The sequence below is a fragment of the Dermacentor silvarum genome, chromosome 6, assembly GCF_013339745.2.
Source record: "Dermacentor silvarum isolate Dsil-2018 chromosome 6, BIME_Dsil_1.4, whole genome shotgun sequence".
Classification (NCBI taxonomy): Eukaryota; Metazoa; Arthropoda; class Arachnida; order Ixodida; family Ixodidae; genus Dermacentor; species Dermacentor silvarum.
In genome coordinates this window covers 51065664-51084408 of record NC_051159.1, presented here as the reverse complement: position 1 = coordinate 51084408, position 18745 = coordinate 51065664, and the positions used below count along the sequence as shown (strand labels likewise).

Genomic DNA, 18745 nt, shown 5'->3' with positions numbered 1-18745 from the left:
GTTTACCTGGGATGGCTTTTCTTTCGAATGTCTGAATTTGGAACAAGCTTCGCTCACGGTGCACCTTAACGTAGATCGTGCGCGAAGTTTGTATTGAAGATACCGCGCACGGCAAGAATTGTTCGTGTGCGCTATCTCTGAAGCGAAATAAGCCAATAATATTGCAGCGTTAGGGCCATCTCTGCTCTTTCTCTTGTTTCACTTACACCGTCTCACTGTGCTATGTTCCTAATAAAGTAATGTCAAGTTTTAAAAATTGTCGAATAAATACATATGCATATGACTGTAAACCACTACTGACCGTGAGTGAAAAGCGCTTAGTGGTCAGCGAAGCAGTCTCTGCACGCACGTAAATCACTTGATCGACTGTGCGAATTTTTTTTCGTTACTGAGCACGATGCTATTGTCCGCGTACCCATGCGAATACCGTTTTTTTTTTTACGTTCTTACTTGCGCGGGCTCATTTAGCGCATTTCTACACCACGCACAGTTAGCGCATTACGGTTCCCGAACTCTAACACTGGCGCTAGGCCGCACTGATGAGGTTGACACGTTCGTTTTTGCATTCTCTTGCTTCTCAAGCACATAGACAACGCTCAAAGATGGGTGAGCTCGATGCAGCACCACACTGTTGAAGTTAATTACCTTTATGGGCAGGGCCGCGTAGGGTGCGTGTGACCGCAGAGACAATGTTTTGGTGGACACAGGGTCTGCATACATCTTCCATAGGACACGATTTTTCCAGATCGTTGCGAAGTGTATTTACCGACTAGTTCTCTCGCAGAGTGCTCCAATTTGTCTTATACCAATGTCACACGGCCACTTTTGATAGCGATCGAGACCGATCTGGATCGGAATGTTCGACCGCGATTGGCTCCCTTCCGCAGATTGAGCAAAGAATCCAATCGCAAAGAATCCAAGAGTTTACCAATATGCGTTATTTTACTTATGTGTGCATTGGTTCACATTAGACTGAAGTGCCAAGTCCTCAGGTGATGCAGGAAACCGGCGAAGCGTGAACATACCACATCGCGGCAGTGGTCTCGCGGAGTGCTGTGTTGTGGACACACTTAGTCCCTAAAATCGTTATTTTCCGCTGGTTGTTTGTGCACCCATAAACTGCACAGTGCTGGCCTGTAGCCTTTTGATGAGTATATATGCCATTATTTACGAGCGTAAGTCATTCGTGACAAAAATAAACGGAAACATCGAAGAAAAGCTACCCCTCCGCAATGCAAGCGCAAGGCAAGCTCACAGTCCAGACCGAACAGGCAACACTGACACATACTCTCCACGCCAGACCGTCGGGAGCGCCCTCGTGAAAACGTCTATAGAAAGCAGCCGCGGCTTGCTTTTTTTTTTTTTTGTCTCTGTTTGGTCGTATTTCTCATTTTGACGTAAGCCGGTGCACAATGATCTAGCAAAGAGTTTAACGTGGATGCTTGCCCGTAGTTTTTGTCGGTTAGAATTTGCGGCTGGCAAAAATCTTGTTTACGGAAATTTAGTGCCCTGAAATTGACATTCTGCGATGCGTGTACAAGCATGCATAATCGCGTTTCATCATGCTCGACGATTTAAAATAGTTGCATCCTACACGTCGGTGCGACTTATATACAAATTTTTTCTCCGTAACTCGCGATGAGTAGAGGGTGCGACTTATATTCTGGAAAATATGATATACCGTCTCACCGTTCAGTCTGGCCGCTTCGTTCAAGAGCTCGACGTAGCGCACGTAATTCTGCTTCATTGGCTTCCCCGCAACCTTCCGCCACTCGTTCCATACGTGCTGGAGCTCGTAATAATTCCGGGAGTCCATGAGGATGTTTTTGATCTCTGATGGCAGATGCGTATGAAAAAGACGCCAATGTCATCATTTGCAATCGCAGGCGCAGCTCAATGAGCACAAATGAATTGAGACCGTGTCTTTGTATAGGGTGTCCTAGCCAACGTTAGCCAAGCTATTAAAAAAAAATAAGATTTAAAGAACACGGTGTCAGATCTCCGACGACCGAACACCATTGGTCTTACAATCGTATCTTGCGCCGTAATTTTTTAAATATATATTTTTCTTTAAACAGTTTGTATAACGTTAGCTATCACACACGATAGAGTCAAGCTAACGCAGGTACGATCGACTACCATACCTGGTTCCAAAGACAAGTTGCATTCATCGGGCTTGTTCGTTTTCCGCACAAAAGGACAAATTTTTCTCGAAGCGTGGTTTTCTTGCATATCCGCAATTATGTTGACAAGCTGCAACGAAAAAAAAGAAATCAAGAATTCGTTTTACGCCGATACATGGCATACAGAGCCCACTTTAAGTTCATCCGGCGAGAAGCTTTCCTTACCACATGAAAATGTGCTCATTTTTAACATTTTTATAGTTTATCGTTTTATTTCAGGAAACATTGCGAGAAACATAACGCCAAATTCTACCCTAACTGTTAGGGTCCTGAATGGAAGGCACATAATCGCTGAAGAAAACTGATAAAAAAAGATAAAAATATATCCTGTAATTTCTAAGATGCACCCAGCAAAGCGTGGACAATGAGGACAATTTGGGGTTCTACTGAAAGAATGGCCGATAGGGGCCGTGCTTTTGTTTGAATGAAAACTCTAACAAGACGGGAAGCAACTATTCGTAATACGTTGTAGGCATGCGCTGTTTGAGAACGCGAATGTATATAAGCGACACAGAACAGTACAGGATCAAAACAATTAAAGCACATTCCAGAGCGCGTGCCAGTAAATCATCGCTAAAGCAGCGTAGTTTTCAATGCGTGAAGTTGGTGAACTTGCTATCTTCAACGCTGCCGCGTTCAGAATATTTTCCATCCGAGTCAGAAATTATGTACACACGCGGACGAATGAAATGGGAACAAGAAATTGCTAAGTGTAACCCGCACACGATTTCGCAACGCTACTTATCCGGCTGCCACCGATGGAGCAGTGTGGAGGCAGAAAGCATGTTGATAATACATGCATTGGCGGGAGCTGGTAAGAAGTAATGCGTTATATTTAGCTTTAACATGTTCGTATTCTGATCGTTCGCTAGTGTAAGTTTTGCATTGTTCGATTTGGCGAGTGTGACACGCACCCGAGGCCCAACTCGACGATACCTTGTTTCAAATTTTTGTCTTTCGATAATTAGTAGCTTGCGAGATATTGACAAATGTGACAAAAAAGTGAAAAAGAAATAGAAAAGTGCTGTGTTTAGTTGAACCTGTGCAAGACGTTGCTTCGAGAACAATTCCGCAGTCAAAGCTTGACAGCATGTAGAAAAGCTAGCGATCAAAGTGATCGATATCCTATGACGTTGTAAGGAAATAATCAATAAAGCAGCTGACCTCTTCTTCCACATAAATCGAATTTAGTTTATTTGGAGCACGTGCAAAGCTGACACGGCAGAGTAAGCGCCTGAAAGACAAACATTTCCTTCGGTAATCAAAGCAGAGCAGGTTCCATTACCTCATTTTGCTTATCATTGCTCAGAATGGCAGTGCCCAGAACGGAGAGCTTTTCGAAAATCCTTCTCGTCACCGGATCCTCGAACTTGGTCCACTTGTACTTAGTGACATTTTTCCAGACTTCCATATCCAGTTTTTGAGTCTCGAGTGTCACTTCCACCTAAAAAAAAAAAAAAAAGATAACGTGGTAAATGTGAACAGTATGCGCACACACGCACGCTCGCATACACACATGCACGACCAAACAATGTGGTATTCTTCGACAGTTGCGAATATTATGCTTCATAGGCTTCGATACATTCATTGGTAAAACAAGAGACCGAGCAAACGCAATAATAAAGAGGCGGGAGAAGTAAATCGTTCATACGCGGAAAATCTGGGCTTCAATTACGTCGCACTGTCACCATGGGATGCCACTGCAATGGTGACTACTAACTCGACATTTCTGTGATGGCGCCAGCGGTGATGTAATCGACTGTGTTAAATTAATTTGTAAACTTAATTAATGAAGCGTTGGGCCAAATGTACGAATAACTAAACCCAGTAGCTATTGAAGAATTCGTCTATCATGCTTTGGAATGTGGTTATTTGTGGCACTAATGTTGATCTATGTGTTTTGGGTGGGCGCTTCCCTTAAAACCGCGCTTTACCCGCACGCTGGAGCCAACCGTAAGGTCACTAGATACCTTAGCCGAACGCTATTTCGAGCGCAGCTTCCTCAAGGATGAGTAGGGAATAATGAGCAGCATCTTCGATCATCTCTGCGACCACAGGCGCAGCGTCTCAGAAACCCTAGCTGTCACGACAGAAGAATGCGAGAGTGCTCCCCGGCGCCGATACTACCTGTGCTACCGTTGTATTTCTGGATGGGCCCACGAAAGCGATTAGACACAAGAAATCTCGATTAGTTGTCAAAGAAAGCTAAACGCTTTAAAAACAAGACAGAAAGCAAATAGAATTTCACTCGCGGACACACTTTCATTCACTTCGCAAGCGCTTGAAAAAAAAAAAAAAAAAGAATATTGACCGCAAAAGCATTGCATATGCAGTGCATGCATACGCGGGTATAGACGTGTCTCAAATTTGTTCCCTTGACTATATGTAAATTTGCTGCTTCTGCAAATATTTTGTATTGCGATAGCAGTTGTACAAAAGCTCGTGAATGATTCACGTCTTTGGCGCCGCCGTCGCCTTCGTGCTGTTCTGATATCAACGGCACATGCGCGTTTTCGTGCACGGATTGTTAGAGGGCCTCCAGCGACGCGGAGTGCGTTTGGCTGCAATAACGACGAAGGGAAGCAGACGCACCTTCGACGCTCCGCTCAGTCATCTAGCTTATAGCACATGCACTGTATGCAAACTAGCATTCCTGCTGAGCAGCTGTGTGCATTCACTGTTCTCAGTCGAACGGACAGTAAACGTTTAGGCAACGTTTTCTGTTCGTGGACAGATCTGTTGCAAGTGTACCAATGCATGTCGACGTTGATTGCAAAATTGCCTGGTTTAAAGTGATGCTTGGAAATGGTGAACAGGATCTTTTTCACCGCAGTTCAAGTAATAACAGCTGCGCACCATATCAGTCCCTTTCTAACGTGCTACTCAACAATAGCTCGCACATATTACTAGGCGACAATTTCAACATGCCACTTCTTCATTGGGCTGATAAATCTCCTGTTCCAACCTGTCCTCACTTTCTCTGAAACCTCATAATCACGCATGGTCTTTACCAATTCATCGACTTCCCAACAAGGCGCCACAGTGAATGTAATTCCACACTTGATGTGCTGTTCGCCATTTCAGTGACTGATTCGCTCGGCCGTACGCGTACCTGATATCATTGATCATGAGGGCTGTCTTACAGCTACGATTGCATGCCCTCGACGGATGTAACCATAACTTGCCCCTTGCAAGGTGCTTTTCTAGGCTAAAAGAAATTACATTCTCATCAATGGATGTCTTGAAGCCTGATTTAATGAATTCCAGTCGCAGTTTCGCCCGAAAGGCGAAGCATCAATTGCGATAGGAAATTAGTAGAGAGCAGCACGTAGTAAGGATAGTAGCTTTATCGGCTGCATAAACTTGAACACATTCGCTTACTAACTGAATTAACAAGCATGGTGTCAGCGCGCACAAGAAAACATGAATAGTTCACACTCGATGACCGCAGACAACCACTGTGAAAGCGCTGGCGTGAGCAAGCGCGCAGCAGCGAGCGAAGGTTCGCGTGGTCTATCGCTTCAACGGAAACTGAGCGGCGAAAGCACGGCGCATACAAAGGTAAGAGCCGTGTGGAGCTCGCTTTCAAGATACGGTGCGCGCGACAGCCCGCAGCCGCGCAAAGTACAAGTATGCAGTTGCTGGTAGAGCAGAAGCCGCACCCCCTCCCTCCCGCGCTGTCTTCCTGCTTTCCTCCTTTCGCGTGGGAGAATGAGTCGTCAGTTTCCCTTGCGCCCGGTCGCAAGATACGCAGTTAGTGCCGCAGCTAAACGTCGCCTCCCCTCCCTCTCCCTCCCTCCTTCCCTCCCATCCCCCCACGGCCTTTCGCACGACGGAAGACTTCGCGTTTGCTCTCCGCCGTGCGCTCGCTCTTCGTGAAAGCGTGCGTACCTCGCACGCTTTCACTCGCCCATACAGCAAAGGGCACGCGGCGACGATTTTATCCCCCTTGAACCTCACGGTGCCGACTACGCCGACGGCGACGGTAGAAATCCGCTTGGAGTGTCCATATAATTGCTATCGGAATAAAAAAAAAAGCCGGCAGATCTCACGTCCTGTGGGAATCGATGTTATGCGAAGCAGTGTGCAGGGAGCCTACCAAGTTAACGAAACGACCATGAGAGCGCCAAGACTTAGGCGACTGTTTCATGACCTACATGACACTCATTCATGACATTCATGTCATGAGTCCTCAGGAGTCCCTTTAGCTACACCTAAGAGGCCTTAAGGCGAAAGCCTTAGTCATGCTATGACTTCGACCATCAATCTGTAGCCTTTTCCTTCACTTAGTACCACATCCGAACCCATTACATTGGTTTTTGAGTGTTAATCTTCTTTCGCTGAGTCAGTCATTTTAGCTGAGTCATGGTCATGACTATGGCTTCTACTACCATCCTTTAGTGTTTCCCCCACTTAGTACCCACGTGCGAATCCATTTCAGTGGTTTTAGAGAGTTAATCTTTTTTGCTGAGTTATTGTCATTTTTGCGGAGTCATGCTCTTGACTATGACTTCTACCATCATCCCTTAGTGTTTCCTTCACGTAGCACCCACGTCAGAACCCATTTTAGTGGTTTCTGAGTGTTAATTTTTTTTCGCTGGGTCATTATCATTTTAGGCAGCTGTTTCATGACCTACATGACACGCATGTCAAGAAATTCATGTTGTGACCTATCATTTATGTTCGTCATACACTGTTGTCATACTATGACAATTTTGGTAAATACCAAGTTAACGATATGACCATGAGAGCACCAAGACGTAGGCGGCTAGATTAGATAGATAGATAGATAGATAGATAGATAGATAGATAGATAGATAGATAGATAGATAGATAGATAGATAGATAGATAGATAGATAGATAGATAGATAGATAGATACTGTCAAAGTGGCAAATGTTCGCCAAGAAATGATTCGCATTTAAAAAAAAGTGGTTCAGGGCCCATTTAAAGAGAATAGCTTTATTTGGCTTTTTCGCTCATTTCTGTAGTCGGTGGCCGGAGGTTGGACTTTCAGTGCCGATAAACGGCGCCGATGGAAAGGGCGCTCGCGTAACACAGTTGCAGGGCACGTTTGACGCCCAACGCAACAAGTTTTTGAGACGCACCGGCTGTCCACCTATACTTCCCCTGCAGATGTGCTGGTTAAAGGGTATGTGCTTCGTTGACCCTTTTCTCGAAGCAGTTTGCTCTAGAGAAACGAGATGGCGCTTTCGGCGGCACGCCGCACGTTGCGTCATCGAAAGCGCGCGAGGACGAAAGAATTACTGCTTCTGCTTTGCTACTGTGCGATCAGCTGTCGGAAATGCAACTGGGTGTTCGCTTACGCGCTGTGCTCAATTCATGCTGCAAAATGTTGCGCCGAGAGCACACGAATGTTCGAAGCTGAACGTTTCGTGACGGTCGAGAGAATAAGAGAGTGGCTAGCGATAATACGTGTTTGCTACAAGCTACCAAAAGTACAGAACATCTACGTTTCAAACCTTGAGCGTAGCAAGAACAAATATAGCGCAAATGAGCACAACCACGAACGATTAGGCAGAGAATAAACAATCAGATAGTGACCGCACCGAGGAACCTTACTGAGTCAGAAACATGACAAGCCGCTGCTTAGAAGTGTTTGCCAAATAAAGAATGAAGAGTAAAACACACTGATCCTGATTTAATTCATAAGCGGAAAGTTCGGACAACTTGGAATACATTTCTAGCCCCGCGTTTAGTACAAACATCATGTAAGCTGCTCGCGCCATTTGGACAAGGCGTAATGAGCACCGGAAGCGCTTACATGTCCTCTGAAGCTGTGGCCAAAGCTACGTGTCTTCTGCACAGTCAGCGTCTACGATATATCCTTCGAAACAGGGGTTTACTGAGCCTCACCGGCGTCATGCGCATGCATTGTAAACACGGAAGCAAAGGAGGCAGCTGAGGCAAGCAATGGAGGCGTCAGCACGTGATCAGACATGGAGGCGCCTACGCGATCGCCGTGAAAAGGGTCGATAAAATTATGCAATAAAACAACAAACGCTACATAAATATCGACACTGCAACACTTCAAGCACACCAATAGTTTAACCTCGCAAAGCCCAAACATGATTCCCGATCAAAGACAATTAAAACAGCGTGTTTACTTTTATTTCTGGCCATGGAGATGTGTTTATTGGTACAAGGAAAACAATGAAATGTTATTGAGTAAACGTTAATTTGTACGGTAATTACTTAATTTGTAATGTATTTGCTGTATTATCACGACTGTAAACGGCCTCCAGTACATCAAAAACACTAGTACGGGCTATAGTTTAGGTCATTAGCACATAAATTTGAATTTTTAGGCATCAAATACAGCGTATCAAAAATGATACGTTGGGCTTTGTGGAGTTAATAAAGCGAATAGCTTTCTAGGAACGTTCGGTTATTCGTTTACACTGATAATCATTGTCTATGGTTCTTTTTTTTTAAGTGTCATTTGTTTCACTGTAAATTGACATTTTACGGTTGTGTTCATGTACTCAACATTTAAAAAGCGTGTTTGTTGCCTTACAATGTAACCGCAACAAAATTTTCATTCATATTGATTGATCGCACTTGTTCAATAACGGAAAGCGGAACCTCGGTAAATTATACAAGACGGAAAAAAAAAACGAATGACGGCACTCATTCGTTTTTCGTGATGCCATGAGATTCAGACCGCGTCCGCTCGGGAGTAGTTATAATCGTTTAACAATAAATATGAAATAATTAGTTTAATATAGTCGGATACAGCTGAAATCTGCAGTGAAGCTCCGCCCACGCCCTCATAACCGCCAGTCACTGTTCCTCCGCGAGGCTGCAAATAGTTCGTACTTCCGACTTCCCCTGTTACCTAAATAAGGCGGTAACCACAAAAATAATATTATATGCGCGTAATTTTATGTTTTCGCTCGTCTATTACAGTGGAACGTAGAAGTATGACAAGTACAGTTGTATCAAGTAAGACTTCATTTCGTAAAGGTCGCATGACGACGATTTTGTTTGATTCTGTGATTGGCTGATGGAGTAACACAACTCCGTGCGGTCCGTGTGCCTTTGTTGCCAACTGCTGTTTCTTGAAGTTGCATCCTACTATAATAATAAATAACGGATTGCTTTGCATCCTAAAACAATGGTATTGACTCAACCTACAGGGAGTTTTCATAACTTTTGCTCAATCTCCCCAGTAATACTGGAGGGGTTGTGCGATCCTCGGCTACTGTAACACCGTCCTAATCACTCATTATCCCACAAGCCAATGAAGGCACTTTTGTGCTTCTTGCGGGCGACTGGCCTGCGCAAGCACATTTTACTGCTTGACGCTGTCCGCGCGCGTGCTAACATCCCTTCATACCTCTCATTTTTCTATTGCCCTACTCCCCTGCCCCAACATAGGGTAGCCAGCCAGACACTTCGCTGGTTTCCCCGCTAAATCTAGCTGTATTTTTGCACTGCCTAGCGAGAAAATTTACTCTCTTGCGGGCGGCGGTTTTTTTTTTTAGTGGTTTTCTTGTCATGTTGGTTTGTTTTTTTGGTGGTACAGAAGCTGAAATGTTTGTTTACAATAATTCGTGCTTCACGTGTCGCAAACACGCAGCTTATCCATGCCCCTACGGAAGTAACAAAGAATTCTCATCTTCGTTCCCAAACAGTGTGCTGCGCATTTATTCCTCCATTTCTCCATGCCTGTAATCTGAACTACAGCTCTATCAGTTCCGGCAGTTCTAAGCAGTTTCACTCTTCGCGATTTTTGCATATGCGCGTAAGGGGACTTGGCCTCGTGAAACAGCTCAGGTGATATACATCCAAAATTCAGGAAGGAATGGTTGGAGGAACCAACGCTTCGAGCCTTGGTCGATGGAAATTCAAGGTGACGCCCGACGAGCCAAGTGCCCCTATTGCAAGGCAGAGTTTTGTGCAAAGCACGGGAATTTAATCGCACAAACTATTACAGAAAACATATTACGGCTGCTGAACCATTTCCTCCCGGTAGACAAACAATGCTGCAAGTACCACAAGATTAAGTCTCAGATGTCATGCGCTGCTGAAGGATGCCCATCCATGTTCGTAAGCGCCAACTCTGCAATTGTGACTTTCGGGGTCACCAGAGTGCTGAAAACTGCTGCTTCAGTTACGCGCTGCCCGAGCACATTGTTCACAAGATCGGCACGAAGGAGGTCTGCGGGGTTAGCTATGGCAACGACCATAGACCTACCTGGTCGCGCCAGTGAACAAATACAAACAGAGGACCCGCGACCATACCAAGATGGAACAGGTGACATTTTTTTTGTAATTTTATACACGACACGGTAGTTCAACCTGCTTTCGGGTGAGTGATTGTTTTCGGACCACAGCAGTGTGTAACGGCACAGTGTTAACAACATTAGTTATAATCCCATGGCATTCCATCCCCGACATCCTGTAGCATGGTGCTCTAACCCCAACCATGACATCCTGCGGCACAACGTATGAGATCATGCGGTCGTGTAAGATCATGCAGTCGCCAAAATATTAGGGCAAGGTGGTTAAGGACGTCGGCACGACAGGATCTCACACCTGAGAGTGGCTTCTATCCCTTATATTCACTGTATGCAACATGGTTTAACGAAGTGCATGCGCCTCGTGGTTCGATGTAGATGTTGTATTTTACGAAAAAAAAATTAGTGGAGTAAATTCAGCAGTCGAAAAACGAGCGGTAAGCAGCAGGCGCTCGCGCAGGGAGCTGTGTAGTGTTAAGCATAAATTTGAGTTCGGACCGTGCAGAGAAGGTGTGCTGTGTGAACTTACGGAGTGCCGTTTCCATGTAGTGACACGTACATGGGGCAGACCGGAACGTGTGCAAACACTATAGGCTAAGGGAGCATAAAAGCTCGTTGAAGGGGGCACGACACAAACACCTCGCCATGCACCACCACGAGTGCCGATGCGTTCCTATTTTGGAAGGCACAAGGATCACCTACAGGCGCAGGGAAATATTAATGCGTGAAGTAGTAGAGGCTTATAGAACAATCACTTAAGACGACATGCTTTGCGCAATCGCGATGTGACCTTTTTGTAAGGTTGATATGGCACCTAGTGAAACATTTTTTGGTTCTAAAGTTGTGGCATCTGATGAAAACTCTTGGCATCAGATATCTGAATGTAAGCTGTGTGTGCGTAGGCACGGGTTGCAAAGAGTGAAGTGGTGTATATAAGATATAATGTTTACGTGTGATAAATGCCTTCATGTACCCCGTGTTCTTTCGTCGGTCCGTGACTAAAAGTGGTACTGTAAAGCATGGATCGGCACCAACTTGTCCACTTTCACATCCTATAAAAATGTAAGACATTACAGCCTACTGTAACAGTATAGTGTACAACGGCACAGTGTAGCATCACTAGTTACAACTCCCCGCGATATCTCATCGGCAGACATCCACCCTACCCTCGGCCGTGACATCCTTTCGGCACAATGTACTACGACGGGCGCGCAAGAGCCGAAACACATCTAAAACACTCACGCTCTTGTTCTTGTTGTACTCCGTGAGGTTGTTGGCGTAGTTCCAATCGGCGACGACCACCCTGTTCCACATTTCGGTAATGAGGTAGTTGGCGTAGCAGGCGTACATCTTCGCCATGTCTTCGTCCTCGTTATCGCCTTCCACGGGTTTCCTGGCAGCTCCATGGGCCCCGGTCGTAGCCGCTGCGAGGACCAGGCACACGAGCCACGGCCACATCCATGCGGGCGGTGGAGTCATCTCTCACGGGGATCTCAGTGGTCTTGGCGGCGGCGGCGGTGATTCCGCCTGTCCGAAAACGAAACGGCGCGCGCCCACTTTATAGCCCACCGAGCGCGGTCTCTTCCGGCTGGCTGTATGGAAGGGAGCTCGACCTTCAACCGGTTCCTCCCTGGTTCATTCGCCCCCCGAGTTTGGCCTCTCTGTTCCGTTCCCCGGATGCACAGTGTGGGTGCTGAGGAAAAAAAGAGAAAACAGTAGCAGACCGATAGGGACGGGAAGTTGTCCGACGAATGCGCGCCGCTGAGCGGTTGTCCAGAAGAAAAGAAAAAGAAAGAAAGATGGAAACGGCTGATAGCGGCTCTGTGCACCATGGTGTGGTTTTGGTAGGCTGCTCGTCTGCACGGAGCAGGGGGAACGGGTCGTATCCTCTCCTTGTCCGAGTGCAAGTGGACAGAGCACTTGTCGTCATCTACTAGTTCTCTCCGTGCACGTGCTGCTTAGGAACCATATGCACACGTTGCAGCTGGGACCTATAACTCTCGTAGCGGATAAGCTCACTGCAGAAGGACGGTGAAACTGTAGAAGCTGTGGCCCAGGGGGTAGGGTGCTCTGCTGGGCTGCAGGAGGTGCGCGGTTCGAACTCTACCGCCGAACACCCACCGGTTTATAAATTATACTAGTGAAAAGCGGTCCGCCGGCCAGGCGCATGGCTACCCTGGTGTGCGCTGCTTGAGAGAGGTTTCGGACAAACCGCTATGTATTCTGTGCATGAAGCAAAAGAAACAAAGGACCACAACTTCAATTCTGGAAGTCAGGGCCCCTAATTAATGTTGTCAGGTTTGGAGTAAGCGTCCCTGTGTGGCACGCTCGTATGCTGCAGTGGTTATATCAACACGTACAAACCTACTGTATTTCAAAATTTACATTTCTTTTGAACGAGCCATTTTTTTTATAACGGTTAAATAATTATCAGAGCCTGTTTATTCTAATATCGGCTGGCACTCGCATACTTGTGCGATGTCTCAACAATTAAGGTAGCTTAAGTCGACCGGTAACGCAATGTTACCGAAAGCTGGGGCATGCTTGCAGTGATTAGCTGGTAAATGCTGTCTATATACCAATTCGAAAAGGGGTGCATTCGTAAGAGCACTTTGTTACTAGATGGCCGAATTCGTTATTACTACTGACTGATAGTTGTTCTTCCAGAACCTTGTAGCGTATATGAGTTGGTTTGTGAATACGCGTATCCTAATTTGGAAAGATGCTTCCTCGATATATGCCCAGTGGCGTACCAACTATTTCTCGAGGCCGGGGGGGGGGGGGGGGGGCAGACTGCAAAAAAATCTGACCTCCATCCCCCCCCCTCTCTCTCTCTCTCTCTCTCTCTCTCTCTCTCTATATATATATATATATATATATATATATATATATATATTGCGAATTACTATTACAATAGGTGAAAGAGCCTGGAAATGCGTCTGTCAGTTGTTTTTATATTTAACAGACATCGACCTATTTATCAATCACAGACATGGGGAACCATGGCGGTACGAAAAATTATTTGAATTTGCGTTTATTTATTCTAACTGTATAAAATTTCATGGTGATGCAGGAACAAAGGGCAATGAGTGTGTCACAGAGGTCTCGGATCCACCCAGTAGCAGCAGTACAGCGCACAGAAAAAATATTAATAATTAAACAAATAATTGTACTTGTTATTTAAGTCTACAGTCTAAATATATCGCTAGTTTAGGTAATAGTATTGTCTAGGTTCTACGCAACGAAGTACAATTAACATAAATTACTTGCAATATTCACTAGAAAAAATTACAGCAGATGTGTGCAACAACCTGATTTCCAGCCAAGGTGTATGTTTCGAACAGTTGCAATAAATCTTTCAATTGTTTTGTAATTATATCGCATACATTAAAATATTGCCCATATAAGACTGTACCATTTGAAACATTGCCCGCATGTAATCCTTTGGAGCACTTCTTGTTCGGAATTAAAAAAAAGCAAGTAATTCATCAACGCACATGTTACATCGCCATAACATTTACCATGGTGTCTTGACTCCCTTCTTCCTTCCCTACCCCTCGCCCTCCTTATCAATTTCTGCTAGATTTGATATCGGTTGAGCTCACAGTTTTCCCAGAGCAACGTGATAAATGATTTGTTCGCAAAACACGTTGATAAAGCTCCGGATTCCTTGCATGCGTAATTTACTGCAAACTTCATATTCCCCTGTCTTTAAAGTTTACCTACATATTGTCCGTAACGATCTTTTTATTTTCACCAAATATAGACAAAATGTCTTGCTTAGTTCACCGAGGACATCGCTGAAACAAAGTCTGAACGTGTTATGACGCCTGAAAATAGAGACAGAAAAATGGCGGCTCAATAATTATTTGCAACACTTCTAGCTGGATCAGGAACGTAAAAATTTTGTCGCACATTGCAGTTACCATGTCCGCCCTCCCCTTTCCAGAAAATATAAACCTGCTGTAACCTACAGCTATGTCGGGACACTGGGAAGCATAGCTGATAGCTGCCATATCACACGCTTTAACACTTGAATAAGAACCTTTTTACAAAGGCTGTGTATGATCCAGCCACATTTATCTTTGCAAAAAGAGCTTCCATAGCATACCACCAATTTTCGTTAAATTTGGTCTTGGTGGCTTTTACAGTTCTGCTATGGCAGCTGACTCAATTCTTCCCCAATCGTTAGACACACTCATAACATTCTAGAGTACTTGCATGCGTAATTTATTGCGAAAGCCTTAATTACCCATCTACTCTGAACTTCACCTACACATCACCAATTAACTTGTCCTTACATTCACCGAACAAAACGAAGCTGCCTCCTTTAGTTCAGTGAGGACGGCAGGCGAACCTAGTATATCATGCACGAAAAAGTAAAAATAAATAAAATATTAGGGTTCAATAATTATTGGTAACGCTTTTAAATAAGCCAGAAACGTTAAAGCTACGCGACACATTGCACTTAAAATCTGCCTATTCCTTCAAAGTATAGAATATCTGAAATGCAGAGTTCTCTTGGGACATGAGGAAACCTAGCAGCAGCGTGATACTTTCGAACAATTGGTTACATTTTTTGAAACCTGTATTTGATCAACACGCATTTAGAAGTGCACATAAACTCAGCGTATTGTTCCCCTTATGTTCGTAAAATTTGACCTCAGTTGTAGTTGTAATTATGCCAGCGCAGCCGTCTAAGTTTTGCACCGCTCGTAAAACAGACTATAACGCAATGGACCACTTGCATACGTATTCTACTGGAAAATGCACATTTAAACCACCCATTTAGAACATTGCCTACGGATTACCCATACCATGCCCCTAATTATCCCCGGATATAAACAGAATGCCTTGTTTAGCTCAGAGAGGACACCGGAGAAACAAACTACGAATCTCGCATGATGCACGAAAACACATGGAAAAACGAGGGTTTAGTAATTATCTGCAACACTTGCATGAAAAGCAGAAAAGTTTTCGCAATGCACTGCGCTTAAAATTATCTTATTTTCCCGGAATTTCAACCGTATCTCGTGCTGTTGCTTTAGGAGTCTGGGAAACATTTTGATAATCGGCTGCATGGCACCCTGAACGCTCCCATGAAGAACTTTCTACAAACACTCTGATGAACCTACACAGGATAAACATTTATCGCTCGTCACTCAGAACATTTATTCGTACTTCAAATAAATAAAAACCCATGCCCCGCATAGCTCACCGCGAGGATACTGAGAGAAAACAAATAAATGCCGTGTACGTATAACGCATAAAAATTGGGAGAAAGAGACTATTCAGTAACTGTTTTCGGAGCACATAAGCAACCTACACAGGGCAAAGTTTCGATACACGCCACCAAAAAGTGGCCCTCATTTTTTCAAAATATAAAACATCTGCTCTTCTTGCTCCTGCTGGGATAAAATTAATAATGTAGCTCTTATTTCGAAACAGCCACAAAATGAAATCGACAAGTTCAGAAGTGACACAAGCCTTGGAAAAAAAATTCAAGTCAGTGTTCTATTGGTATTTAAATGGCTCTGCATGTTCGACCAAGGTCACTTTCACGAACATATCTACAATAAGTCATGATTAGACAGTGAAACTCGATAGTTATACCTGTAAGAGGTTTGATTAGACTTTTTGATGATGATAACATACTGAGACTGATGCTGTCTCCGGACAGAGATGAAATAGTTCCAGCATTTGAAAATCCAACGATTTCATGCCGTAAACCACACCAGTCGTTGGGCGCGGCTGATCATAATACGTTATCCTGACCTCCCGATCGCCCGCAGGTTAAATAAGCTGATTTTGTTTTCAAATACGGATATATGGGTCCCAAAACAATGGGCATGATGGAAGTAGCTCAAGCTGACATTTTTTAGGGCGGGAACTGCCCAGCGCCAGGCCTTCCCCGCAACGCGAGCGTGTACGGAGAGTCCCGCGTGTCGTCCGCTACAGCGCGTCCCGAAGAGACAGAAAAGACAGTCCTCGCTGCGCAAGCAGGGGATACGTAGTAAAGAAAAGCGTTACTAACATGACTACTCTATTAGGAAAGAAAATTTTGCTTCAGCGGTAGTTTTGTTGGACTTTGCAGCATGCAGCCGAAAGTACCCGCGTTCAAGAGTGGAGGGGGGGAGGCAAATGCCCCCCCCCCCCCTTCCCCCCGGTAGATACGCCTATGTATATGTCTTTCCTCAAGCACCTAGTTGCCTCATTCAAAGAAGCGCACCAGCGCTGGCGAGTCATGACAACCTGTGGATGCCTTGCATTACAAAAAGCGACCTCTGGCGATGTGCGTTCGGGATAATTAGCTACATATACACTTTCATAAAAGAAAAATATCGTAGTCCACCCAAGAGTAGCATGAAGCGACAAATTAACTCGGATTCCTCAGAAAGAATGCTTCACAGTTGAAGAAATATTTGTCCTGGTCCCGGGTTCAATCCCCGTACAAGGACCGATGTATGTTTTTGGAAAAGTTAATGCTCTGCCGTTTTTTTATTACTAGGTCCATTTACGGCTTGCCGAAGCTTGCTACTTGCTTGTATAGTTGTGACGAAAAGGCCATGATGTCAACCTGAACGCAGGGCTATATTTCTTAGTCGCGCGACATCCTCTTCCTCATTCAGGGTCATCCTGGTGAATGACCGTGAACAGCCACAACTCCCCCCCCCCCCCCCCCCCCCCTAAGAAACTGGCAGTTGGCTGGGACAGCAATAGCGGCGCAACTTGCTGACGTGCACAATGTCGGTAGTTCTACGTAGCGGTATCACGGATCGGTCAATCTCGTAATTCACTGCGGACACTTTGCGGATTATTTTGTAAGGTCCTTCCATCACTGCACATAGTTATCCTTGGTTTGGATGCCATGGTGTCTTGAAGAGCACCAAGTCACCAACTTGAAGTTCACTTGGTAGAAGCGTTTTGTCGTATGTGACCTTGTTCTTTTCGTGGTATGCAAGGGAATTACGAACTGCAGTCTTTCTTGCCTCTTCCAGGTTTTCGGGTTCGCTGTTTAGCAGTGGTGGATAACATAGTATTTCATACACCAGAAAATAAGGTGGATATCTTGTCACTTCCTGTGGAGTCTTCGCGCACGCACTATGCAAAACTCATGTACACTCATCAATACACCAGACACACCCACACGAGATGGACACGCGACACAACGCCATACAACGCCTGACCTCGCCTTTCACCATGGCCACAATCCTCCAGAGACTTATCAAGTCCTTCCGGACACTACAATAAATGCGGCATTTGCTCGTACTCCATAGCGGCAATACAGGCTCTTCGTGATAACAGGCTCCCCGAAAATCATCATGACGACCTTTCTGACACTCTCTCCCTCCTCTCCCCTGCTTTCTTTCGTCACTGTGGTGTGGGTGCCAGGTCATGCGGGGATTACCGGCAATTAGCTCGCTCATTAACTAGCCCGCGAGATTACTAGCCGGGCGCTGGCGATCCCCTGGCCTTACCCGCCCATAGCGGACAAGGCACACTTTTATAAGAAAACTCTAAAGCAGCACTACAAGCACCTCCGGCATTCATTACAGACTCTTCCGCCACCACAACTTTCCTCTCCACTGCCCAAGTACACACCATCAGTGCCATTCAGGTCAACACTTTCATCACGCCACCTTTATCGATACCGCTCCGACCCCTCATGTCCCAACTGCCCCTCTACGTACGCAAATGTAGAACACAGCTTTTTCTCTTGCCCAGCAGCCCTACAATCCCCTCATTACCCAAACTCCCCACTTCTCCACCGGCGGATGTGCTTGGCGCTGGCGGCTCTCGCCGACCAGCTGGCCATGGTCCTCCTGGTAGAGGAATCTTTATAGATCTTAGTCTCAGTTGGAATAAAGTCTTTTCTCTCTTCCACGACCCCAGCCGTACGCCTCGCTGACGGTGGGACAGAGACTGTCCACCGTCAGTTTGCGTTGTTGGTCACCAAGTGATTAACCTTTTTACCGTCCTTGCACAATTGCTCATGATCTCATACTGATCGATTGCTCAGTCGGTGTCCTTCACCTTTAACTGCCTCGACTTTCTTACCCTGATTACCAACCTCCGAGCCGTCTACAGTGCACTGTTTTTGTTCGCCTACCACCTAAAACCGTGAGATATGTCCATTTATCATGTTCGCCAGCTGTTCCCGATGGCGACTATTTTGTGACGCCCCATATTGACGTGTTACTAACTCACGGTGTCACTGTGCCCTACGAAGTCCTGACAATTACAGCTAATACAACCTGCCTTCCGTATGTCAATTTCAGCTTCACCAAGCGGATACTTC

At 45.4% G+C, this 18745-nt stretch overlaps 1 protein-coding gene across 1 annotated transcript in view; it reads right to left on the bottom strand.

Annotated features, from left to right (window-relative positions):
- Positions 1-11977, bottom strand: part of LOC119455499 (angiotensin-converting enzyme) — a 57101-nt gene extending 45124 nt beyond the window's left edge. The window contains exons 1-4 of the mRNA XM_037716906.2: positions 11689-11977; positions 3469-3627; positions 2145-2253; positions 1690-1833 (exon numbers count right to left, since the gene is read on the bottom strand). Of these exons, the coding sequence (XP_037572834.1) occupies positions 1690-1833; positions 2145-2253; positions 3469-3627; positions 11689-11925 (649 nt within the window). The 5' untranslated portion in view covers positions 11926-11977. The remainder of the gene's footprint in view (positions 1-1689; positions 1834-2144; positions 2254-3468; positions 3628-11688) is intronic.
- Positions 11978-18745: the final 6768 nt, after the last annotated feature.